General features: G+C 44.2%; 1 protein-coding gene across 1 annotated transcript in view; it reads right to left on the bottom strand.

The window, feature by feature from the left end:
* Positions 1 to 12,770: 12,770 nt before the first annotated feature.
* The window catches only part of MASP1 (MBL associated serine protease 1), a 68,567-nt gene continuing 53,941 nt past the window's right edge, over positions 12,771 to 27,396 (bottom strand). Inside the window, exons 10-15 of the mRNA XM_041002747.1 lie at positions 21,973 to 22,110; positions 18,897 to 19,010; positions 17,389 to 17,574; positions 15,413 to 15,480; positions 13,344 to 13,443; positions 12,771 to 12,961 (exon numbers count right to left, since the gene is read on the bottom strand). Of these exons, the coding sequence (XP_040858681.1) occupies positions 12,771 to 12,961; positions 13,344 to 13,443; positions 15,413 to 15,480; positions 17,389 to 17,574; positions 18,897 to 19,010; positions 21,973 to 22,110 (797 nt within the window). The remainder of the gene's footprint in view (positions 12,962 to 13,343; positions 13,444 to 15,412; positions 15,481 to 17,388; positions 17,575 to 18,896; positions 19,011 to 21,972; positions 22,111 to 27,396) is intronic.

Raw genomic sequence — 27,396 nt, 5'->3', positions numbered from 1 at the left:
CACTAACCCCACTCTAGGAGAGTGGGGATAGATCCACAGGAGAGCTCTTCTTGGGAGATTAGGAGTTCTGTGAACTGAGAAAGCCACTGAGTAACAAGAATTATCAGCATACCAAGTATTTAGAAGATCAGAACTATAAGCTAAATTAGAGATTCCTAGATTTGGGGCCTTAGGTCATGGATGAGGAACTTAAAATAGATAAATTAAGAAACTATCTTGCATTATACTGCAGTTAGAGAAGATTATGAAATTTAGAGTCAGAAACACTTAAAATCTGGCTTTATTTAATAGTTCTATGACAGTGGCAAATTCCTTGAGCTCTTTGGGCCTCACTTTGCTCCTCATCATTTTGAGAATAATCCTCTCTATCTTGGAAGGCCATGCTAAGGAAGGACAAGCAACACAGTCCATGTCAGTGCTTACTCCAGAGAACATGCTCACTTAATGCTCACGCTCTTCTTTCTCTCTCTTACCATTTTAATTAATAGCCTCACCCTTGAGTCTTAAAGGCCATTTCTTCTTTGTGATTTCAATTAAGCACTGGGCAAATGTTTCAAGGAGGAAGGAAAAAATTGAAAGCAAACATTAACTGTATGCCTAAGATTGAGAACTGGTTTATGTTAATACATAAAGAGTCACTCCTTTCCTTCCTCTCATGTTTATTTCAAAGTAATGACTTCATTTTTCCAGAAGTATGGTGGCCACTCTTCTTTCTTCAAAGATAGCTATTTTAAAAATCTCTTCAAACAGAAAACACCAGTGATTTCTGGGCTCCAGTCCCAATGGATGGAATACCCCACAAGGAATTCGGTTATTTTCCAAGTCCCTTTCTGGTTCTCTGCAGGACTCCTTGCGAAGGAATTTCCTCTGGAGTCATTTTTGGCATGGCTTGGATAGTACCACATGGACCAGGGAAATGGGATTTGCCTGTGGTGTGTGTATTCTGTGGTAGAGTCTGGCGAGAGTGAGTGGATTCATTGTAGAAGGCACCCAGGCCCGGCAGCAGGCAACCTGTGTTTCAGCCCTGGCTGTCTGTCTAGATGGCTGACTTATGATGATTTAGCCTTCTTCTCTTCTGGCTTTCAGTGTCTGCATTTATAAAGTAAAGAGGAGGATGACTTGAATATGCCAGTTTTGAGCATGCTCACAAAACTCTTTTGACCTTTATCTGCTTTAAGGTATTTGGGATGAAACCTTGACTTAGATCCTTCTGACATACATCTAATTTCTGTCCAAGGTTTTCATTCTCCCTAGATTCCTTTGTAGTTTGACTGCCTTTTATAAAGCACACATAACAATTTTCCTTTCCTATCTGATTACATCTTATTTTTGACTTATGTAAAATCATTTGCATTTTCAAAGGCTTGAAATACCTCAAAAGATATTGCTTTATACAAGGACGCATGTGACAATGATGAAATCTCAATTTCTATCTTATTGTCGCATTTATAAAGCAAATCCATTAATTCCTAATCCTGTCTGAACAGGGTCTAAGTGATATTTGAAAATATAATAAAACATGACCTATTTTCAAGATTCCTTCATTTTTGATGGCCTTATGACTACTTACGAAGGTCTATAGTATTATAGTAATATAGGGGAGATCACTTGGAGGGGAGATTTGGAGAGGGAGTAGAGGAAATCCCAGAGCCCATGAAATTGTATCATGAAATTTAAAAATGAAATTAGGAAAAAAATGATTCATTCATTCGGTACATATTTATTGAATGTGTTGCGTATAGCTAACCATTGTTCCAGGCATTAATAGTATAGCAAAGAGAAATCAACTAAATTTCTATTACTGTAGGTATAGAAGCATTAGGCTATTACAAATATGTGTGGTACATTAGTGTTGAATACTAAGGAGAAGAAAAGATAAGCAACAGTATAGTTGAGGCAGGTATCTAGGGAGGTTTCACAAAGGAGGTGGTATTTGGGAAAAAAAGATGGAGCAAGTCAGTGAGGGGAATGGTGGGTGCAAAGATACTCAGGTGAGAGCAGCTTGGAGTATTCAACAGTGGGGAGTATTATAGGGATTTCAACATATAAATCGTAAGTTATTGTCAGGATACTTGCCTTAACCTGAATTAAGACAAGAAACCACTGGAGGAATTTTGTTGTCCACTTTACTGTTGCCAAATTAATAATAGATGATAGGAGGAGAAACATGAGAGAGGGGATAGGTATTTAATTATCAGTAAGGGTGCTGTTGGGATGCTCACAGCCCATAATGGGGTGCTTGGCATGTCTCAGCTCTGTTTCTGATTCCAGCTTCTTGTTGTTAATGGGCTCTAGGAGCTGGGTACCTGCCACCCATGTGGGAGACCCATTAAGTTCCTAGATCCTGGCTCAAGCTAGCCTAGCTCTAGCTGTTGGAGGCAGTTGAGGAGTGAACCTACAGGTAAACAATCTCTCTGCTTCTGTTTGTCTCTGTCTCACTGTCTTTCAAACACATACCACACACACAGTCTTAATGGAAGAGGGAATGTTGGCTGGGAGCTCCTACAGCAAGAAGAGAATCATGCTCCAGGGTGGCTGCAATGGTAGTTGAATCCTGTTATATTGTAAAGCTTGAACTCAGAGGGTTTGCTGATGATTCAAATGTGCAGGAGGAGAGAGAAGGAGAGGAATCCAACAGGGTTCAGTGTTTTTGTCTTGAACAACTGGGAACATGAACTGTTCACCTTCTGACATGAAGAAAACGGTGTGAGGAGCAAGTCCTGTGACAATATTAGGAGCTCAACTCTGGACATGCCAAGTGTAGGATACTTTTTCTTTTTCCCTTTATGACAGTCTCTCTTGCAATCTAGGTTTCCAATGTTTAAAAAGGTTATACGAAATGAGTAGATTTCATGCTTTTCATGATACCAATTTGGAAGCATAGGGATTCCTCCCTATCTTTATCCATCCCTTAGATGCACTTTTAGACATTAAATCTGAAAACCACCAAGGTGACAAATCAATGTGCAGGCCTTATAGTTCAGAAAACAGGCCCATGCTAGAGATCAAAGTATAGTCTTCATGAAGTAAGGGTAGATAGAAAAAACTGAGTTCTGGAAGGTTCCAGATATAGGCATTGAAAAGACGAGGAGAGTGTGGAAACAGAGGCATATTAGTTTGAGCTCTCTGAGCTTAAACAGTTGAGCTAGGACTGGACCCAGGTCTTCACAACCCGGATTTCAAAGTGCATTTCTTTGAACCAAAGCATCTTCTCTCTCATGGAACCAACAACTCCTTAGGGATTCTGTTGATGGCCCTTGCAAAGGGCACATTATTTCATCAAGTTTGGGTAACACACAGACTTTCTTCTTCTTCTTCTTTTTTTTTTTTGAGGGTGTTTGAAGTATTTCCTAATTTTAAAATGTACTTTTAAAAAGGGGGACTTAGTGGGAGGCCTAGATTGTCAACATGGATTTGGGCATTGACCATGCAAACCCAGACTAGAGGGAGATGTCACTTATTTAAGGGAATCATGGGCAAAGAATAAACAAGCCACAGGGTCTCAGGAGATGATGGAATAATGTCACAGGACAAATAGTTCAAGGGGTATTAGAGTCCTCACTTTCAAACTGGGTCAGCATCTCCTGAGACCGTGGGCCTGAACAGTATCTGTTTGTACTGCTTGGGTTGTCAGGGCTGGCTCTGCTGGCTGCAGGCCTGCTGGTAGGGGTTGGAGTGTCACAACTTCTGAGTTGCAGAAATCACCACTGGGACTGGCAGACATGAAGGGGGTGGGGCAACACGTGTCTGGCTACACCAATCTTATTCATCACTCAACCGCTTGCCCAGGGTACTGTCCAGCCTGGACACACCCTCCCCTTGTTCTCACACCTCATTCCTCAAGGGGGACTCTGGGACCCTGTGATCTATTTAATGTTGAAATGGCCCTGCCTTTTTCTGGGATCAGAAGCTCACTAGTGGGAATTGAGCTCGTGGTTTTTTTTTTTTTTTTTTTCCAACCAAATGACATTTCCTTTATCATCTTAAGGCAAACAAAAAAAAATAAACAAATTAAAAAAAATAAGGTCAACACATTCCAGATGCAGGAAATTGTTTCAGAGGCCCTGTTTGTCCCTAAAACCGAGAAAGCCCATGTATTCCTTCCCAGTAAAGGCTTTGATGCCCACAGTACATGGAGATCAGGGATCTGGAAGACAATGGTTTCACTGAGGTGTTGGTCTTCACCCTGTTTCCTCTGTTCTCACCTCTTACCGAGGAGGGGGAAGGCTGGCAGAATTTGTGGCCAGAGTCCTCTTTAGGCCCATCCCTGGATTCTCAGAGCTCCCAGGAGCAGATCCCTCTCCACTATGTCCATCGAGTACTCTTGTTCTGATTTTCTGCTGTATTCTTGTCTGACTTTCTGCAGCAGTCTTGGGTTACCCTCAGTTCATTCTCTGCATGAAAGCCTCACCTGAAAGGGAAAATTGATACCTTTCTCCCTGGTTCAAAGTTTCAACTACTACCCTGCTCTTCCCACCATGCTCAGCATGCAGTGCTTTTCACAACCCTGCAATTACAGATCTGCCCAAATGGGGCAGTGCTCTTGTCTGCAATTTGTCTCTGAGGGACTCCAAAGTCTCCTGGATACCCAGTGTCCTTTTCAAAAAAGATTAATTTATTTTTATTTGAAAGGTAGGTTTACAGAAAGAGAAGGTGAGAGAAAGGGAGAGAGAAAAGAAAAGGAAGAGGGAGAGAGGGAGAAAAGAGAATCTTTCATCTGCTGGCTTACTTGTCAAATGGCTACAACAGCTGGAGATGGGCCAACCTGAAGCCAAAAACTTCAAGTTTCTGCCAGGCTTCCACGTGGGTAAAGGCACCCAAACACTTAGGTCAATGTTTTCTGCTTTTCCAGGTGTATTGGCTGGTAGTTGGAAAAAAGTGGAGCAGCTGGGACTCAAACCATCAATGGGTAATGTTGGCACCACAAATGGAGGCTTAACCTACTACATTATGGTATCCTCTTCCTGCACTCACCCCATGCCCCAGCCAGTGTCCTTTTCTATGTCTTAATAAGGGTGACACTCCTGGGAGAAACAAGAACATTCTGGGTCATGGGCTTGAACAGCAAGGATACTTGCCTCCTCTCTCTTACCAGGTGAGTGACGTGAGCCAAAGACCCAAGCTTGGCAAACAGAAGCTCCCAACATTCTTTAGGGGTTGCATACCAACAGGATATGCTATGCAGTGGTGCTCAAACTGGATGCACATTAGAGTCAACTGAGATTAGGGCAGGTGCTTAGTGAAGGGTGTAAGGTACCATCTGGGCTGCATACCCACATCAGAACAGCTGGGTTTGAGTCTCGGCTCTGCTGATTCTAATTTCTTGCCAATGCATACTCTCAAAGCTAGCAAGTGATGGCTCACATAATCGGGTCTCTGCTACCCACATGGGGCAGTCAGATGAGTTCTTGGCTCTTGGCTTCATTCTAGTTAAGCCCTGATTATTATGGGTGCTTGAAGAATGAGTCTATGGATGGGAGATTCTCTCTCTCTCTTTTTAAAATTTTGGAATAACTTGCTGATCATTTGCAAACACCCAGGCCTTACTCCAGATCTGTTATATAGGAAACTCTTTAATGTGGGAAGCTGGCACTGCTATTTGAATTCTCCACCTGATTCTTGTATGCAATCCAGCTTGAGAACCACTGGCATTGGAATTAAAGGCTTGGATTATAGAATCCATCAGAATTGGTTTCAAATTATTCATTATTTTTGAATGAGTTTTAACTTCATCTATCTCCTAGCTGAGCGATATTTGGACACATTTTTTTTAAGGATACTTCATTTTTTTTTTTTTTACTAGTTTTAGAGCAACAGAAAAGGTATGAAGATTACAAAGAAAGCTACAAAGTGCCTGATACCAGTTTTCCTATTAGCATCTTACTTTAGTAAGATAAACTGGCCACAATTACTCTGCTGACTGATGCAATATTATTTTTAAAAATGATTTTTATTTTAATTTTAATATTGTTTACATATTTAAGAGGGATGTATGCCCTTGTGGGTCTCTGATTAGGGTAAAGGTGGATGAGGGATGGAGGATAGCGGGTGAGACAAATATTTCAGTTTTGTTTTTTCTTTTCCTCCTGTGTCGATGGGGGATGGAGGACAGTCTTTTGATGATGCCTTAGAAATTCAAAAGTGAGGCCCAGTGCCACGGCCTAGCGGCTAAAGTCCTAGCCTTGAACATGTTGGGATCCCATATGGGATATATATAAGAAAGCCTGCACCCCCAGCTTTCTTTGCACAGGTTCTTTAGCCCAGTCTGGCTTGCCTGCCCACCCTGCCCCAGCTCTCACGCTCACCAGTAGGAGCTGAGGTCTAGCAAGGGAGTTCCCCAAGTTCCCCTACCAGGCCTGCTCCCAGCCCCTTGCATATGCTGTTGGGGGCTATGGCCTTGCCTGACATGGCTAGATTCCCCATTCTGGCACTCATTGGTGGGTCTTGTGGCCTATCTCAACTAGCCCACACCCATCCTCATTCTTGCTGGAGGGTACTATGGCCTAGCTTAGCCTGGCCCATGGCCAGACCTGGCTCATGTGTGACCCTGTAGGTGCTATCCCTGCCTGTCCCACACCTACCCCGACCCTCACAACCACCAGTGGTTACTAGGTCATAGGCCAGTTTGGCCCTCCCCCAGACCCAACCCACATGTATATGAATGGGTGCTGTGGCTTTGCCCAGCCTAGTCTGTCCCCATCCCTGGTTTTATGCTCACCAGTGGGAGCTACAGCCTAGCAGGGGAGTCCCCAGCGTATCTTACCAGTCCTGTTCCCAGGCTGGTATCTTGCCCATGCATGCGGATCCTTTGACTCAGCCTGGCATGAACAGTCCCCAGGCTCGGTGCTTGCCTGTGGGTGTTGAAGCCTAGTCAAGCCTGGCATTTCCCACATCCTGTCCTGACTCTCATGCACATTAGCGGGTGCTACAGATGCCTTATTATTAAACAATGTCTGTGTCCAATTCAGACTTTTTGGTTTTTTCACCTAATGTGTTTATTCTCTCTAGGACCCCATACAGTTCACCACATTGTGCTAGTTAATGGTCATGTCTCCTATATTGGTGTCCTGGGATTGCTGTTACAATGCCCTGAAAACTGGATGGCTTAAATCTACAGAAATTCATTGTTTGGTTCTAGACCTTAAAGTCTGTAGTCACAGTTACTTCCTGTGAAACACACACAGTGGAGTTGCTCCTTGCGTTTGGCCAGCTTCTGGTGGTTTGCTGGAAACCTGTGGCATCCTTGACCCTGCCAAGGCTGGACTTCAAGCTCTACTTTCATTGGTGTATGGAGTCTTGGCCTGTGCATCCTTGTGTTTGTGTCTTTTTGTAAGGACATTGGTCACAGTGCATTCAAGCTCCCTGCCAACTATGGCTTCTGCTTAACTAAGGCTATATCTGCAATGACACAACTTGCAAAGAGAGTGACATGAGGAAGTTCTGAGGGTTAGCATTTCGACAGACCTTTTGGGGGGAACATGGCCTAACCCACTGTAGCTCCTCTTGGCTTTGATCATTTGTAAGATTCCTGTTTTTTATGACCTTAGCAGTTGTGTGGAATATAAGTCTGGGACTTGCAGAATGCGCTCTTCCCAAAACTGGGATTTGTCTGATGTGTTCTCAAATCAGATCAGGTTAAGAAATTTGGGGAGGGGGCCCGGCATTGTGGCCTAGCAACTAAAGTCCTCGCCTTGAACGCACTGGGATCCCATATGGGAGCTGGTTCTAATCCTGGCAGCTTCACTTCCCATCCAGCTTCCTGCTTGTGGCCTGGAAAAGCAGTCGAGGATGGCCCAATGCCTTGGGACCCTGAATCCGTGTGGGAGACCTGGAAGAGCTCCTGGCTCCTGGCTTTAGATCAGCACAGCACTGGCCGTTGCGGTCACTTGGGGAGTGAATCATCGGACAGAAGATCTTCCTCTCTGTCTCTCCTCCTCTCTGTATATCTGACTTTGTAATGAAAATAAAATAAACCTTAAAAAAATTTTGGCGAGGAAAAACCTGCTTCCATTATAGCACATCAAGGTCACATAATATCAATATGATTTCTCACTATAAATTATAGCCTGGTTACCTGGCTAAGTGTTCACCAGCAATTTCTGCTTCAATTAACTGTTTTCCCCCTTCCTTCCAGACTTCACATTTTGGAAAGAAGTTGCCATGTGCTGCCAACACTGAAGAGATAGGAAATTTTGATCATCTTTTTAAAAGCAGAATTTTTTTTTTAATTAAGTAAAATTTTGCTCCACGGGAAATTTGTCTCTTTTCTCCGTTTATTATTGTTTTCAATTATTCATTCATGTAAATACACACATGAGTATTTATTTTATATTTTTGGGTTACTATTGCATGCTTTGTGATTTGTTCTGTTGCTCAAATTGTGCTAATATGGTCTGGAGCTCTTATAATTGTCCCCTAAGTTTCCTTGATATGGACCCAATTTTCTTTGAGGTTCTTTGAGTACTTCCTTATTGTTGGAAATACAAGATACCTTAGGCTCATTTTGCAAATTTCCTGCCCTCATCCTAGAACCAGCCATTTTCTTCAAGGAGCCTTTGTTATTGTTATTGGATAGTGACAATTAGAAATGACTATTGTCTGAACATAGGGTAAATGTGTTCCCCACAGGTTTTTGTTGGAAGCTTGGACTCTCATGTGACAATATTAAGAGGTGGGGGACCTGTAAGAGGCAGAGCCTAGTGGGAGACTGTGAGGTCCCTGGGGGTGCCGCCCGTAGAAGGGATTAAGGTGGCTCTCAGGGACACCATATGTTCTGACTTGCTATTGTACCTGATCTCTCATTCACACATATGCCCCTAACGTAGGGCCATCTGCCACTAGGTCCTCACTAAAGGCAAGTCATTGCTGGTGTCAAGCCCTTGAGTCCCAAGAGCTATGAACTAACTAAATCTCTTTTCCTTACAAAGCACCCGGCCTTCGGCATTTTGTTTTAGTAATAGAAAATAAGCTAGCAAAGAAGACACGATTTAGCAGGTAGGTGTGCTCATGGCTGCTGCTGCATTGCTGCTTTTAGATTGGATCACTATACTTCAATTTCTCACCTGTAAAATAGAAGTAATAACAGTCTATTTATCATGGGCTGTTATGAAGGTAATAGTAGAGAGCAGTACTGATTGGCTTGATTGGCCATTCCTTCACCTCCAAGTGCCAGAATCCCATATGAGTGCGGTTTTACTTTCCAGCTATTCTACTTCCCTTTCGGTTCCCTGATTGTGGTCTGGGAAAGCAATGATAGCTCAGTCCTTGAAATCCTGCACCCATGTGGGAGACTCGCAAGAAATTCCTAGCTTCAGATTGGTTCAGTTTTGGCCATTGTAGCCTCTTGGAGAGTGGACCAGCAGATGGAAGATCTTTTTGTCTCTCTCTCTCTCTCTCTCTGTGAATAGCCTTCCCAACAAAAATAAATAAATTGTTTTGAAGAGTTTAGTGCTATATCACTCAAATAGCAAATGATTAAAATGTTCATGATCATTATTTCTTACAGAACTTTTATCATTTGAATTTTTACAGTGTCATAAGTTTTTTTCTCATCTGCTGGTTCATCTGATTTAATGACTTCAGACAGGGTCAGGGCAGATGCTGCCTTGCAGTTTACAGATGGAAAAAGTGGACAAGGTGCAGCCTATGTGGCACCAAATCAGTTTCCTGGTTTCAAGACCTGTTCTTGGCCATGACTGCTACTACTGTGCCCTAGGAGGCGTCTGGGTTTTCCCTCTTCAACTTTTGCTTGCCTCTTAGCTGCAGAACTTCTTGGTCGTGGTGTTTCTTTGATTCCTGTACTCCCATTCTCAGTGTATTAGATTAACTCATGGCAAAAGGAAAGTACAGACTCCAACTCAGAACAAGCCAATTCATCAATATGGGACCATTATTTTCTGAATCAAACATTCAATGTGTAAGGATCTGGCAAATTTTTTCTCTTCTAAGAGTGTTTGGCAATGAAGAAATGAAATTTGGATGCTATGATGTTGGCACTGTGGAGCATCTTGATGGTTTACAGGGACAATAGGACAGGATATATAAACAGAACTGACTCGAAAAACATAACATGCCTTGGGCTGATTTTCCCACATAGTCAGTCTCTCTCTCTCTCTTTGTACAATGATCCTGATCAAATAGGGCCGATGTTGAAAAAATGAAAGCAACTCACCAGAATCATCAGTGCATGAGAAACACAGAAGCCAAACAAGGAGCTTTGACTCAAGGCAGATGTTTATTAGACCAAATGTGTAGTTTCCCATAAGAACAACAACTTGAGCTGCTAATGAGATCTGGGCATGATTATTATTGCTAATAACATCACTCATGGTATAAAATCATTGCTTCAGTATTACAGGCCACATACTAGGGAGGTTTGTTTTGGTCGTACAGGAGAGAGAACCTCTTTAGAGAGTAGCACGTCTTAAACTTGGAATGGGCCATATTTGGAAATAGTGAGATCCTCATTCCTACAAATATTCAAGAATAAAGCAGTCATCATGGGTGCTCTGGTGCTCTGCTTCTCAGACTGTGAGAGAGTCGGTGTCCTGGGACCATGGCAGCAATGGAAGAACTAGGACCTTTACCGCATGCCTTTGAATTAAGAATGAGGCTCATGGCCACATAGCCATTTTTTTTTCCATACTAAGGATGAAGTTGAAGCTGAGGAATAAACAAAATAAAGTAGGTCCATCCAGAAGATGCTATCTGTGCACACCTCCTGAGAATGCTGTAGTCCTGTTTAGTTAACTGGTTTAAGATGAAAACCTCATTTAGATATGAACTCTGGTTTTGGAATAATGGTTGACTGGTTTTTGTTTGTCCTTTTTTGTATGTGTGAGGAGTCGTAGAACGTGAGGAAAGCCAAAGTGGGTGTGGACTTTCCTTCTCCCTCTATGTGGAGGACTCCTCTCTGTACTAGCTTTGGAACTGTGTATCCTCTTCAATCATCTCCTCCTGGTGCCTTCCTGGTGTTCAACTTGCAATACCTCGTGGCAGAATAGCCTTCCTTCTCCCTCCACAGCAGCCTGTGGGGGTGATTCTGTTACAAGGTAGTCATGTATGCCTGTGTCACACCTTGCACAAGGAGCTGTTGGGAGGCATGAATCATGCTCTCTGTATCTTCATATGTACCTGTAGCCATCAGCATAGACTTGGGGCATGCAGGGCAACCATGCCTGGCAGTAGAAGGGGCAATTGCTTTGGGCAATTGCAAACGTTTGCATCACAATTATTTGGCATTGGAAACAGAGCTCCAGCTTGGTTGCTGAGTGTCTGTTGAATCTGGACCACATGGACATCCTCCCTTCCCTGGTCTACAGCTAAGCACAGAGAGGTAGACGGACTTGATCACAAATGACTGCAGGCAGGCTTTGGATGGCCTGGGTGGCTAGTCTAGGGCTTCCTGTCTGTAGGTTCCTTTTCCTTTTGCATTATCTTCTTTCAGTGAGAGACTCAGGAAGCTTCAGCAGCTGAAAGCTTATCAAGACCTAAAGCCCTTCATAATGATCAAATCTGATGGGACTCAAGGCATTTGGGGATCCTGCCCATTTAAGATCTTCTATCTCGTTGCTCTGGAGGGGAAGCTTCCTAAGATGGGAGGGAACTCTTGGATGAAAGATGCATTCTGCTTGGGAAACATTCATAATCTTACATGGTAATGAAGGTCAGAGTTATTGGCTGCCTGGAGTTAATTATGGATGTAAGGAGGCAGAGTACCAGGCCCTGAAGTGCAGTCTGCCAGGACCCACCTGTGCAGCTTAGGTTCCCAAGAAAGGCTGTGTCCCAGGGTGGGTATTTGCTTAGGAGCAAGGAAGATTCCCCTGGTTGGTCCTTCTGTTGGGCTATGTCCTGGGAGAACAGGTATACCAGGTATGGTGGCTGGAATCAGTGCTGAGGGCAGCTATAACATTGTGACTGCACTGAATCTCTTTGAACCTAACACAATGTTTGCCTTGTGATGACTTGTCGTTGGAGAGAAGATGGGCTCCTTATGCAGTGAGTCAGAGCTGTGAAAGCTCCAGGATGAGACTAGGGAGACAGGGGGCACAGCTGTTTCTGGAACTAGGTGTCCAACTTCCCAAGTTACCTTCCCTGCTGTTCTCCATCCTCTGCTTTCCTCAAGCACTCTTGCAATTTGGTATCTGATTCATGCTCCTAACTGTGCTGCTATGGGAGAAGCCAAGGACTAAGAACATCCTCTTCTTTGCTGAGAAGGGCAAGGATTGGACTCAGTCAAACTGCATAGTGGCCGAGAAGTGCAGAGCATGTGGGAAGGGCAAAGCTTAAGGGAAAGAAGTACCACCAAGTCACCCTAAGGACCAGGCAGGACTTTACAAGATAACTTTCGCCCATTCATAGACACATTCCACTGCTGCTAAGTCACATTTATGGAACACTTCATTTATTCTATGCACTGTGTGAGTGCTCTGCATGTATTGATTAATTTAGTCCTCATCAGATTTCTGGGAGGTAGGCAAAGGGTGGCATTTACCCGTTATAGATAAATGGAGAAACTGAGATTCAAAGAGGTGAGGTCACATAGGTCGCCGTGTAGGCACTAGAGCCTATGTTCAGCCTTGGGTCTAACCACTGTCCTCTTCTGCCTCTTTAAAGAGCAAGAGAAGGGAGCAGAGGTGTTCCCTTTATTGCCCAGTACTGGGTGGGTTGAAGGGGGAGAGGAGAACATGAAGAACACAGAAAGAATGGTCACTTGCATCAGGAAGTTATCCTCTGATGTTGAACAGTCACATCCGGTGGTGTGGGCCTGCTCAATTTCTCACACGTGTGACCTTCTGGATCCAGCCCTTGTTGTGGTAGATGTAGGAATACACTCCATAACGATCCTTCTTCCCACAGCCCTCACCCCAGGACACCGTGCCCACCAGGTACCACTGGCCTTTTTCTTTATCCAAGGTCACCATGGGGCCTCCAGAGTCACCTGTACAGGCATCCTTTCCCCCTAGATTAAAAAGATAGATAGATATCAACATTAAATGACCCCTTTGCCAGCCCAGCACAAATGTAGGGGGCTCATTCCACCCACATCAGACTTGTAGTAAAGAGATGTAGGCACTAGAGGGCACACAGATCATTTGCCACAACTCGGTTCCTCAGCGCCCCAAAGCGACTTGAGAAAGTTCTGCTTTAGGACCTCTTCCATTTTAGAGATAAGTGGGGTCTGGGAAGGGAAGGATGGGAATCCATTGACAGTCCTCTTCATGACCTTTCTTGGTCTGTCTTCCTCCCCATCTCCATGCCAATCAACCTTCCACTGCTGACCATACCAAGTATAGCTGGCGTGGTGTGTCAGTGTGTCCCACCCTTGCAACCCATGGACTCACCTTCCTTCTCCCCTGCACAGATCATGTCCCTGGTCACCTTCTTATTTATCTGGGCATAGGCTTCTTGGCAGATGTGGTGGTTGACGATTGGGATTTCAACCTGGAATATAGGGAAGTAATGATCCCTGTGCCTGGCTGAGCATCCCCTGTTGCTCTGGTGGTCCTGAAGCTGGCTCTCCTTGCCCCACACTTAGCTGTGGTCTATCTTACCTTTGACTTGGTCCTAGAAACTGCCCTAGGATACAGATAAAGGCATTACTCCGTGGAGGACCTAGCACAGTCTCCATTGCAAATGTGCTGTGTGACCCAAGACAAATGACTTGTCCTCACTGGGCCTCTGAGCCCTCATCTATAAATGGAAATGCCAGTCCTTACCTAGCATTTGTGGTATTTCCAATATAAAAATATGCAGGAAACCAAGGCTCTGTGTCTGTTTCCCCAACCCCTATTGAGAGGTCCTGGTGCTATGAGATGCAGGTCTGCAGCTGAATACTCGATTTTCAGCACTGTGAGATTCTGTTTCCTTATGAAGTATGGTGGGCACACAATTTGACATTGTAGTCACATGCGTTCATGCCCAAAGGGAGTAAACAGCAAGCGCCATAAATGCAACACACTGTGTGAAAACCGGGTGCTTGGGGGCTCTCTGTGTTTGCTTTGCAGCAAGCTTTCACTTGTGTGTTCCCCTTTACTAAAGTATGAGTGTGGCACTGGCTCCATATTCTGGTCCCTTTCTGTCTTACATTGTTTGCAGAATAGCCAGTACTCAGGAGCTTTTAAATTTAGGCAATAAATTGTTCCATATAAGTAAGGTTGTGTAAGAGTTAGTGGCCTTGATTCGGCATGAAGGTAAATGCTTGGAGAAGGTGCCTGTAATAAAAAGAGGACATATACATGTTTCATTTAGCCCAACCAATGATAACTGGGGCCTTATACCCTGGATTCCAACTTCTGCTGACCCTTGTTAGGAGGGAACCAAGGGCCATGCTGACCCTCCTTGGGCTATGACCTTCCCTTGTTGAATAAGGAGTAGAAGCCAGGCCAGGCTGGGCATGAGGAGATGACTTCAGCAAACCATTGAGCAACAACCAACCTCTTCTTACTGCTCAGATATCATTCAAGTGTTACTGCCTTTGGGAAACCCTCTAGAACCCAGAAGACAAGATCAAGTTCCCCAACACAGTCTTGAGCATCCCACACTTCTCTTTCATCTCCTTTGTTACACTCATCACTAAATTCCACTTGTCCTACCTGATTTCAAGTCCAAGGAGGCCAAGCATCTAATCTATCTTCCCACTCTCTCTGCATACCCAACAACTAGTGCAGTGTCTGGCACATGGAGACACCAAGGAAACACCTGAAGTTCAGGAAGGAAGGGTGAGTGGCTATGGCAAGAATTGAATTTTAGGGCATATTAAGATAACATGTGTTGAAGGATTTAGAAACTAGCAACATCGCAGAACCAGGTGGCATGAGAACCAGGCAGCTATCTGGGGACATTGACTGTTGTCCCAACTTTGCAGGTGAAGCTCATATATCATGATCTAGAAAGGCAAAATGAATTTTTTCGGGTCATCTAGAGTAAATTGGCAGGGGTCAGGACATAGAGTCATGCCTCCGTATGCTGAGATCAGTGTTATTTTCTGAAACAATAGGAATTTGAACTTCTAAATGCAATAGTCAAGTTCATTCCTGCTGGGACTGTGGTTCTCAAGAGATTGACCCATTCTTGTATAGTTTGGTCAATACATGAATCATGAGCCTTTTGGGTGTCCAAAACTGCTGTTTCCTGGGATAATTTTCATGAGTGTAGGCTCTAATAAGCTACCAGGAATATTGAGTGGTGTTTTGTAACTATAACCCAGGACATATGGAACAAGAAAATCAAACTTTTTGGGGTTCAAAGGCCAGTTACACTTTGAGGGTGAGTCTAAGTCCCAGGGTTTTCCTTGTCACCCCTCCCTTCCATTGGCCGATTCTCCAATCCCTTAAGGGGACATTGTGGAGCAGGAATGTCCAGTGTTAAGGTTTAAATGTCACTTCTCCATAGGGAAGAACTTGAACTTCACCTCCATCAGGGTCTCCGGGAACCTTTGCAAGAACTGCTTCCCCCAGCCACTGACGAGGACCATTTCTCCTGGAGGACAAAAGACACTGTGAGGATGGAGAGGCTGTCGGAGGGACCTTCAGAAAAATGCAGCTGGCAGCACCTGTGTCCTCTCCCTGTGGAAGGAGTGTTGAATTTCCCCTCAGAGAAAGGATATAAAGTGGGCAGGAAGATAGGAGAGGCTGCTGGGCTGGTGGCATCCTAGAACAGAACGGAGGAGGGCTGGCTTCCATAGCGTATGGTCTGCATTATTTCTTTTGTTGCCTGTTCTCTTCCACCCACAGATTAGCATGGCATATGGGCTGCATGAGAGTCGTGAGCTCACCATCCTGTTCACTGCTGTATCTTTATGCCTGTAAAGTAGTAGTTATAGTGGGGGTTCAAGGAATAACTGTAAATAAATAAAGGGTCCGGACATGTCAAAAACTGTTGTGAGCCAGTCTTTCCCTCTCTCCTTAATTGTAAAACTCACTTTCCCTATCTACAAAATTGAACAGAACAGATTGGTCTTGGTATTCTCTAATATCCCTTCCAGTTCTGACCCTCCAGAAATTTATGAAGTTGGCAAATATAGGGACAATATGGAAACACATGGAGGGCTGATAGAGCAATTATTTTCTTAGCTGAAAAACCAGTATGGATCCTTAAAACAGCATTGGGTTTCAAATCAGAAAACTTGATCTCTATCCTTAGATCTGTTTCCTATAAGCTCTATCTTGAGTCATTTGCTTTGCTGAACCTTGGTTTGCTCATCTTTAACATGAGGCTAGAGTATTACTTGCAAGACTTTCTTGAGTAGTTAGTAAGTTAATCAGTGTGATGCACATAGCATGCAGTGAATGAGTCAGAGCAGCTTTCTCTGTGCCTTTCCCATTGGCTCACTTCTCCTGGACACTTCTCAGATTCCAGCCCAGCCAACTTGCCTTTTCCTTAAATACATACATAAAGGAAGTGAACTATGAATTTAGAATTCAGAAGAAGCCAATTCCTATCAAATGAGCTTTTTTTTTTTGTTGAATACATTTCAATATACAAGAGTATGCCATAATGTTTAGGGGAAAAGGAATTGAAAAGGAAATACACAATATTCCTTGAACTTTTGGAAAGCCTCTTGCATTATCCCATTTAAATATCACAAGGGATAACAGCCCCACGGGAAAGTGTTTCCAGTTTAGAGATAAGTGATGCAGGCATAAAGATGTTCAATGACTTCCTCAAGATCACCCAAATAGGAAATCACGGCAGTGAGATTTGCACCTGTGCTGCTTAGGAAGCTATTATTCCTCAGCTTCAGCCTTGGCCTTCTGCTCTGCTTTGGGACCCTGGGAATGAGACTCTGAACTGAAAGTTCTGCTCTACTCATTGGTTTCCTGACAGCAAAGGGCGTTTTCAGGAAGAACTGGAGACTTGCTGTTGACCTCACCCCTACAGAGATTTCTCATGTTAGGAGGGGCAGCTGACTGCAAATATTTGTGTTAGTACTTCAACTGCTTTATAGAAACCTACATCCGGCTCCAAAGGGCATTTTTTTCCCAAGCTTTTTGCTTCTGTAGCCCCCGCCCCTTACTTTTGCTGCTTGAGACCTAGAGATAACGCTTTCTTCCTGAAGGTATTATCTTTGTTGTCTCAGCTTTCCCCTTTAACTTGCCCAGTTCTTCAGCACCCTCTATTCGATTCTCTTAGTAACTAAGCTGATTCTTGCTTTCTTTGAGGACTCTTAGGCCTGCCTGTTTGCCACATGCCTGCCACTATTTTTCCCACCTGGGAACCAGTTCCAACTTAGCAGTTGCAGGCAGGCAGCTGGGGGAATCATGCAGATGCTGTCAGCTGACCCATCTGGCATCCAAGTTTTCCCACTGCTGAAGAAGACTCCCTGCTGATGCACCAGCTGTTCGGCAGAGGCAGGATCTGGGGAGGGTTAGGGAGAAGAGGAGGTACCTTCCTGCTGGGGCTCCTCAGGCAGACATATGGGCATCACAAAGTCATTCAGCGTCGGGCTCTCCAGTAGCTCCACTAGAGCCACATCATTCTCAAACGTATTGGGTTTATAGTGGGGATGGAGGATGATGCGTTTGACCTTGAGTTGCTGTTCGTTTTCATCTGACCGGAGCCTCCAGTGCTTGCCTGGGCAAGGAGAAGGTACACATGGCATCAGACCCTACGTTGCTGTTTATTAGTGCCTGGTTCTCTCCAGCCTAGGTGTCTTCCCTCAATCCTCTCATTGTCCTTTGCCCAGCTCTTCCCAGCCATCCCATCTAACCTACCATTCCCTACATATTCTCACAGATTCCCAGCTGTTCTTTCTTTTGTTTTTAAATTTCATTTTATCAGAAAGGTGGAGTTATAGAAAGAGGGGGAAAGATGAGAGAAACACAGAAAGAGGTCTTCTATGCACTGGTTAATTCCCCAAATGGCTGTAAGGGCTGAGACTCGAACCAGGCTACAGCCAGGAAGCAATAGCTTCATCTGGCTCTCTCACATTAGTGCAGGGGCTTAAGTACTTACACTATCTCCTACTGCTTTACTGGGCGCATAAGCAGGAAGCATAATGAGAAGTGGAACTGACATCAATATGCAATGTAGGTGCTGTAGGCAGTGGCTCAACTTGCACTGTTAGTTACTGTTCTTTATGAGCTGATCCCATCATCTTAGGATAATCCTTCATATGCCTGTTGCCTCATTCATATTGTCCCCATTCAGTGCTAGGTCTCTTCCATGATGAAGGATGAAATCTTTCCCTGTGAATTCTTATGGTGCGTTCCCCATCCCTTTCTCTCTATATAATGTAATGAGAGAGACAGAGAGAAACCCAGTTTCTATCTGTTAATTCCCTCTTCAAGTAGCCACAACATCCAGAGCTCAGCCAGGCTGAAGTCAGGAGCCTGGGTCTCCCAGGCCTCTTATGTGGGTGGTAGGGCCCCACTTGGGTCATATTCTGCTACTTTCCTTTGCTTGTTTCTTTTGGATCTTCCTGCTTTACATAGGAAATGCAATACTTAAATCTCATGTCTTTGTGAGACTACAAGCTCCTTGTAGGAGGAAACTATGACTTCGTTATACTGTGTCCTTTGGTCTGGGCACAGTATTAGTGACTAAATATCGTGTTGCATTGAGCTGAATCAGCTGTGATCTTGACTTTATAAAGGGGCTGGGGAGGTCTGAGAGGTACATAAGTGATTTGTTAGGAACCATGAATTCAGAGGGCCTGAAAGCACTACGGAAATGATCTAGACTGGGCCCCTTGTAGAAACTGAAACCTAGATTTCAGTGACTTGCCCAGAGCCCTACTACCAGAAGCTTGAATTTGACTCTGGATTCCTGAATCTTTGGCCCAGGTGTCCTGCTCTGATAAGTGGGTGAGTGAACAAGTGAGTGAGCAGACATGCCTTGGGAATGGTGGTTCAGAATCACCACTGTCCTCAGGAATTAGCATACCCTTCACTCACCCATGATGATTTTGAAGTCTGAAGGGCTGATCAGGTCTGTGTTGTGCAAGGTTGGGTCATCTGGATCAAGTGGCTGGTGGAGGCAGTGAGCGGCTGTCACAATCCAGCTGGAGCCTGGAGAACAGAGCGCACGTGTATACTGCCTTGCCTTGCTCTTTCTCTATCCTGCCTCCAGCTCAGGATCCCCCAACTGGCCCAAGATGCTGCAAGTGGTCATTACATTTCATGGCTCAAGTCTGATACTTAAGTGATTCTAATCAGAAGACAAGCAGTAAAACTTCCCATCCAATCCTGGGCCAGGACTGAAGGTTTGAAAGAGGGTGTCAGGTCTCCTTGAAGCCATGGGTGTTGCAGGCCTGGCTAGTGTGGTCCCTGGGCCAGTTGCATCAGCATCACCCAGAGCATCTGGGAAAAGCAAGCTATTAGGCCCTGCTTCAGCCCCACTAGGCCAGAATGCACACTTTCATAGTTTCCCCAAGTAGTCCACGTGACCATCAAAGCTTGAGATGTCCTGAACAACATGATCAATAGTGAGCTGCATTGGTTGTATCTTGCAAATCCCTGGAGGACTAAAAAAAAAAAACCAAAAACCAAAAAAAACCAAGAAGAAATTAGAATGCATGCCTGCCTACATTTGCAGGGTCCAGGTACCAGTGTGCTCTGAATATTTTCCCAGGTTGCTCTGCTGCCAGGAGTAATGGGAACCAGCTCCTATTTATAGAAGTGAACCCTAAGGCCTGGAAAAAAGCAGACAGAACCAAGGTTCTCTAGTAGATTAGAGAAAGGGCAAGGGCAGACCCCAGGATTCCTGTTGGTATGCACAGTGCATGATTGTGTCTCTGTTGCCTTCTGCCCTTGGCCAGGAAGTTTTCTGCCATGTGTTTCATAGAGGGTCAGACTTCTTGTTCATCCCTTGGGAGAGTGACAGACAAGACCATAAGTAGCTGAGCCCACAGGCATACCCAAGACTAGTGTAGATGAAAAATAGACTCTAGGTTTTGAGAGGTGGTGGTGTGGGCCATCAGGTCATAGTTGAGAGTTAAGGGCATGGATGCTTTTCTGGAGCAAGTTGCCAGGATCCTTGGTCCTTTAAGAACTGTGTACTCTGGCCCCCAGATTCTAGAGAGTTCCATGGCAACTCTTGCCCATTGAGACATTTTGATCTCTGGCCAGGGCATGATCTTTCAGTCAGACATTTCCAGGTGGATCAGGTGGGCTAAAGTACCCAGGATAGGAAACTGGCCCAGGGCAGAGCTCTGGGTTGTCTAGATAAACCCTGGGACATACAATGGTCAGTCCTGAGATGTAGCTTCTGTCCCAGCTCTGTCCAGCCCATGTCTCACCTTCCTCTGTTCTTCAGCTTTCTTCCTAGTTCACTTTCCTCTACTCCTCAACCTTTTGACTGAATCACAGAAGGAAAGAGATTGTAGGCCAAGAGAACTGTGGGGAGGGCCAGGTGCAAGGGAGATTGTAGCTTGACTGAGGGCAGAAAGATGAACTTTAAACATCTCTCAAACCTGGTCCAAATCTAAGCCACAGTGAACAAACAGGAAATAAATAAACATGCATGTAGAAACTTCTAGAATTTAACAAACTCAAGGTTTGAGAAAAATAGGGTTCTTACAGTGCTAGGCACTGACCCACTTGTTTCCCAGGGTCTCTAGCAGCATCATGAGCATCTGGGGAAGCATTGGTCCCTGCTTGGCTCTGGCTGCATTTTCCTCCTTTTCTCTGAAGCTTCCCTCTGGTTTTTCCCTCCCTCCTGCCTGAGCCTCTCTTCTCTCTGAGACATCTCTTACCAGCTTTTCTCTGCCTGTTACATTATTCTCTTTTGTTCTCTTTCTTCAATAATTTAGAAGCTGCTGTCATTTTCTGAATCTCTCAGGTTGTTCACTGTCTTTCTTTTGGTCTTCTATCTTGCTATGTGCCCAGCTCTGTCTTTGTCCCTGACTCCTTGTTGATTGCTCTGCCCCTTCTCTCTCTTAGTCCTCTCCCTACCCTCTGTACCCTGCACCCCCCTCAGCCTTATCTGGCTACCCATATCTTCCTCTCACTGCTCCTGGCATCTTTGGGAGGCCCTATTGAGTGAGAGCACTCTTCCGTGTACTTGTGGCCATAGTAGGATCAGTTCTTCACGGGCTAAGGTTTCATGTATTCCAGTAGCCCTTTCACATATTCCTGGTTGCTACCTCTCCAAGATGCTGTCCACACTAACTGATCTGGAGGAGGATGAGGCTGAGTGAGAGGTGTGTCTAATGGCCTAGGAGCTGCCCACTTGGAGGTGAAGCCACCCAGGACTTTTCTTATGAAGGGTTCAGGTCTAGACCTGGCCTTAGCTCATCCAAATCAGAATGTTGGAGGGATATCCATCCAATCCTCCGTGTTTGCTCCCACTGCAATCAAAAGCAGAGCTTCCCTCACTTTCGAATCTGCTTCCTTATTTTCATCCTCCTGCCCTGTTCTCATTTTGCAACTAATGGCTTCTCTCCTTCACTCTTATAATAACCACCTCATTAAATTCCTTAAATTTGTTTAAGCTCTGGAAAGAACTTTTCAGTAGGTGTTTATAAAGCTGCCATAGCATTGAGGATGAGACCCAAATTCCTAAGAAGGACCCTGAAGGCCTTGTGAACCTTCCTTTTCTTGCTTTCCTGGGACAAGATTTCCTGGTTCTCACAATGCTTGGGCACACTGTTTCAGGGATGAGTTTTTCTGAATCTCACAGCCCTCAGGTACACTGTTTCAGGGCTGTTTCACAGTCCTCGGGCATACTGCTTCAGGGCCACATTTCAGTGTCCTGTGCTGTCATTCAGGTGGGAGAATCTACCCCCTCTGACGTAGTCCTTCTCTGTGCCAACACTCCCAGGATTCAGAGTGTGTGGCCTGAGCAACCTCACGTGTCTGTTGCTTCCAGTTAAGACAGCTTTCTCTCTATAGTACTCTCAGTGTCAGATCCTACGATGGACAGTGATTTTTAATGAAGAAACTTGGGTCACTCCCCAGCAAAAGTGTTGTGTCCCCTAATTCCCACTCCAACCCCAGCTTGGATTTCCCAACCCATCCACCTTTTCCTTACCTAGCAGGGAGCCCACACAGAAGGGCTGTTCATTCACATGTGACAGCATGGCGACCCAGGGTGTTGTACCCTTCTGAGCTGGGCGTCCATTAAAGATCCTGGCCATCAGTGTCCGGGAGAACTTGGGAAGACCACACACTGCATCCAAGGGAGGGAGGGAAAGATCACACAACTGGCTCCTCGCCAGGTTTCCAGTTTATTACCCATCACCCTGGTAAAAACATCTGTAATATTTCATCTCCCAGTGTCCATTGCCCTTTCTAGTAAGTGATATGGCATGAATCGGCAGGCAGCTAGTTAGGCCTAGATGATCTGGAATTCTTGCCAGCTTAGCAGCAGCATAATGAGATCTCTTTGCCCATAAATCTAAAACACCCATCTTCCTAGGACCAGGAAGGTGACACCATCATGACGGCCACATGCATATTAAACTCCACATGGAGGTGCCATAAAATAGCCCACTCTGTTTGCTTGTTCATTTAAGCTTCCTCAACCCCAGTCCCATAAAGGAGGTTGTGAATGTAGGAGAGCCCTGCTTTTCCCCTGATCATGACTGGGGGTGATATTCAGGCAATCTCTCTGTTTCTTAGTATTTAAGCAACCCTTGGTTTACTCACAAGGAGATATTTCTCCTTATTTTACAGCCCACCATAATCTGTGAATATCTAATCACTCTCATTTTAAAATAAATACTGTTCTTTGGAGGGCTGACACAAATGGTTCAGTTGGTTAATTCTTTGCCTACAAGTGCCAGTACCCCTTTTGTGTGGTCTTTTGTGTCCTAGCTGCTCTACTTCCAATCTGACTCTTATGAACTGGAAAAGCAATAGAGGATGGTCCAAGTTCTTGGGACGCTGCATCAGTATGAGAGGCCCAGAAGCTCCCAGTTCCTGGCTTCAGATTGACTGTGGTCTGGCCATGTGCTCTGCCTCTGCTTAGAATTCTTATCTCTGGGGCCCGGCGCGGTGGCGCAAGTGGTTAAGTCCTCGCCTTGCACGCCCGGGATCCCATATGGGCACCGGTTCTAATCCCGGCAGCCCCGCTTCCCTTCCAGCTCCCTGCCTGTGGCCTGGGAAAGCAGTTGAGGACGGCCCAAAGCTTTGGGACCCTGCACCCGCGTGGGAGACCCGGAAGAGGCTCCTGGCTTCGGATCGGCATAGTATCGGCCCGTTGCGGCTCACTTGGGGAGTGAATCATCGGACGGAAGATCTTCCTCTCTGTCTCTCCTCTCTGTATATCCGCCTTTCCAATAAAAAATAATAAAAATAAATCTTAAAAAAAAAAAAAGAATTCTTATCTCTGTAGGAGATAAGAACCTGGGTTACTAACAACACCTGCTGGAGTGGATGTGGGGAGAAAGGCACCCTCCTTCACTGCTGATGGGAGTGTAGGCTAGTACAACCACTGTGGAAATCAGTATGGAGAGTGCTTGGAAAATTGCAAATAAACCTGCTATATGACCCAGCTATCCTGCTCCTAGGAATATAACTAAGAGAGGTGAAATATACATGTGAGAAGGGGATCTGTAATCCTATATTTGCAGCAGCACAATCTACAATAGCAAAGACATGGAAATAATCCAGATGTGTGTCCAAGGAAGAGTGGTTAAAGAAACTGTGGTACATCTACTCCATGAAATATTATTCACCTATTAAGAAGAATGAAATTATTCTATTTACAACCAGGTGGTCCCAACTAGAGACCATTATGCTCAGTGAAATGAGTCAATCACATAAGAACAAATACCATATATTCTCTCTTATATAAGGAAACCAACATGGAAAATGTAACTCTAATAGTCCAATCCATACTGTTTTTTGATTGTTTGTTTGCTTTTGATTGTATCCCATGTGTTTCGATGTCTTTTTAATTTCAGTGTGGTTCATTCCAAATAATCTCTTTTCTCTAGTTGAATTCATCATGGACTCATGAATTATACGATGGCATCATTTTTCCTAAGAGACTTCTGTCTTCCCTTTTTTGTCACTCAAGTGTTGGTTACTCAGTGGCACTCTTTTTTTCATGGTACTGTAATTTGTTCTTGATGTTGTTGTTGTGGCTGTTCTAACTCATACCAGTTGTTGACCTTGTTTCATGGCTTCTCACTTATGGTGATGTATAGTGATGGAGTACTGGGGTGTATCATATACAGACCTGGGGGTATAACAGAACATGCATCCCTGCATCCAGACAAAAGATGGAATCCTAATGAAACTGTTGGGCACGTGTAGACAATGGGATGTTGGAATGTCTGACATTGTCTGTACCAACAATGTCAGGGTACACTTAAATAAGAGACTGATAGAATTATGATTCCTTATGAAGGACTACAGTATTGTAACAAAATGGGAAAAATCTGATGGGAGTTGGGAGTTGGGGGAATCCCAATCTACGCGAAATTGTACCTAATTCAAAATAAAAATATATTAAAAAAAAGAAATTAGTGCAAGAAATATTCTAAAAAGCTATTGTCACTGCAAAGATGAAAGGCAACTTTGATGATCAAAAAGAAGCCAATAAAAAAAAAACCCCAAAAAAGTTAAGGTGCCAGCTCCCCATCAATAGCACCTTAATTTTGCCTTAGTGTCTACAGTTATTTTCCTATAGTTAGTCTGTGCAGGCCAAGCTGACCTGACCTCACCTCTTATTTCAAGGCTAGGAATGTGTTTCAGTGGTAGGAATGTTCACAGCAGTGGCTCAGAGTTGGGAATGTGACCTTAGTTAGCCCAGTGAGAATGTGCTTGGGAATTTGCTAAACATAATGGGGAAAGGGAAAGTTGCTCTGCTGGGTTGCTAAGCTATTGACTGCAATCTCAGATCTGGCTGGGTAGTTTACAGAGGGTCCACCGAGGAGAACGATACTAACCTAAAGAATGTGGACCCCGAGATGACAGCAAAAGCAAGACATTATGTCCTGATATTTGAGATCTTTGATATAACCTTACCAGAAGCCCTTTGATAAAGTCTTTTTAGTTATGCTCCTGAAGCTGTGCATGTTGAGTTTCTGCTACTTGCAAATGAAAGCATTTTGACCAATTAAAATTCTTCAGGTTCTATCTAGAAATTTTTTTTTGTCTAGAAGCCTTCCCTTGAATTCTGTGGGACTGAAGACCCACACAGGTGACCATCAGTCCACTGTTTCCCATGGACTTGGGGTAGCAGGTAGAGACACATCACAAGGAAACAATCCAAGCAAATCACCCATTACATCCTTCTCAGGATGTGCTTGTGGCCTGAGCAGGATTACATGTCTCCTGGTTCCAGTTAAGAGCACTTCTTACTTCATGCTACTTTCAGTCCTATATCCTATGACGGACTGCAATTTTCAATGAAGAGACCTGGGTCAGTTCCCAGGAAGAGTATTGTGTAACTTAGCTCCCATTCCACCCCCAGCTTCGATCCCCTAGTTCATCTACCTTCCCATTACATAGTGAAAGAACCCAAGACTTACAAAAGAAACCTGGCTTACTGAATTTATCCCATAAGTTAGTGGTGGCAAAGAGTATTAGGTTGCCTCTCTTAATTTCCAGCTCTGAGACTTTTCCTGCTCTGGCCAGCACCACTGACTCTTAGGTCAGTGCCAGAGAATGGTGCAATCATTCTCTGAACTCCTGGATCCAGGCAATCACCTGCCACTTCAGTGGGTATCATCGGACTGGAGCAAATCGCAGAAGAACATGCTGCAACCTTGCCAACTTCTTCAGGATCTCCCTGCCTCTTTCCACTTGCTCTTGGCCAGTTGCTAAAATTAATGTGCTACCTCTGTTCCCAGTAAGTAGATGCTCAGAGCCCACTGGGAGGGAATTTGTAAGACTATTCTCTTCACCATCTCCTCCTGCTGTATATATACATTCTTCTCTTCAGAACTGATTATATGCTCTGGATTGTCTCACTTTTAAACTCTTGACCTTGGAAGTTTTTCATCCCTCTCCTGTATTTTCCTTCTATGCCTCTAAAACAAAGCCAAACCTTCTTATCCTAACCATAAGTTTCCACTTCCCTGCTTTCCATTCATTCCACAGTCTCCCCTTCTCCAAAGGGGAGCAGACATTGAGTTCTCATAGTTTTTCTCACCTTTAGAGGTGAATTTGGAAGAAGAAAGTGTCAGACAATGAATAAAACTGGAAATATAGCAGACATTTGAGTATTTAATAGACCTACAATTTAACATGAAAATAGAATGGGTCTGGGGCCATAAGTGGAACTTCGATAGTAATATTTACATATCAAGGGAGATGCTATTTTTGAAGCTCTGTCTGATGCATTTTTTTCATCAGACAGGAATGTTCTTTACTCTGGAGTTCTGCAACCATTGAAGGTAGAACATCTATTATTTTAGGTGAAGGAAAAGCAGATTTGACTTTTGAAAGAACAAAGCAGAGACCAAGGTATGGAAATTCAGGTTTTCATTTGAAGAGCTGGGAACTAGTATAAGAATAGAAGTTTGTAGGTATGCAGGAATGAAAACTTGCATAACTGGGCATATAATATTGTTACTGTAAACCATGGAGCAGGAAGGATGCAAGGACTGTGTCTCGCTTCCTGGGAAATAAATAGAAGCCCTTCTCAGGCAGAATGGGAAGGGTAGAGGTAGAGGCAGGAGTGTAATGAGAGAGAGAGAGAGAGAGAGAGAGAGAGCAGGTAACTTACATCTGCTGTTTGTGTTTCACTTTGGAGTGGCCACAACAGTCAGGACTGGGTCATGTCAAAACTGGGAGTTGGGAACTCAATTTGGATTTCTTATGCGAATAGCCTGGACCCACTACTGAGCTACTGGACCCACCTACTGCTTTCCAGAGTGTGAAATAGCAGGAAGCTGGATTGAAGAGTGGAGCCAGGACTCAGATTCAAGCAATCCTGGTAAAGGGATGTGTTTGTCCTGAGTGGCAATGTCTCACTCCTATGCCAAATACTCAACTCCTACAGATTTTTTTTTATTTTAATGGATAAGTATGTCAAAGCTGTACCTATGTATGGAGTACTATGTGGATGTTTTATACATGTGTACATTGCATAATTTCCCATCAGGGATAATAATTCTATCTTTTCAAATATTTGATATTTCTTTATAGCAAAAATTTCTAAAGTCCTACCTTCTGGTTTATTTTTCCATTTAAAGAGAAGTATATGGTACTAGTGTCACTCTACTGTACAATGGAACTCAGAACTTCTTACTCGCTACTCATTCGTAAGCCTTTTTCCATCTCCTCTCCTTACCCTTCTCTGTGTCATAGTACTTTCACCTTCTATGAAGATTATGAGATCAATGCCTAAAGACTCCATGTAAGTGAAGTTGTAAGATGCTTGTCTTACTACGCTTGGTTTATTTCACTTAACACAGTGGCCTCCAGTTTCATCTATGTTCTTGCTAGATTTTGCCCTTTTGAATGGGTGAATAAAGTTCCTGTGCCCAACTTTCTTTAT

Source organism: Ochotona curzoniae, unplaced genomic scaffold (genome assembly GCF_017591425.1).
Source record: "Ochotona curzoniae isolate NIBS_2020 unplaced genomic scaffold, NIBS_Ocur_1.0 scaffold_2587, whole genome shotgun sequence".
NCBI classification, from domain to species: domain Eukaryota; kingdom Metazoa; phylum Chordata; class Mammalia; order Lagomorpha; family Ochotonidae; genus Ochotona; species Ochotona curzoniae.
Note: the sequence above shows the minus strand (reverse complement) of the source record. Positions and strands in the feature narration are given on the sequence as shown.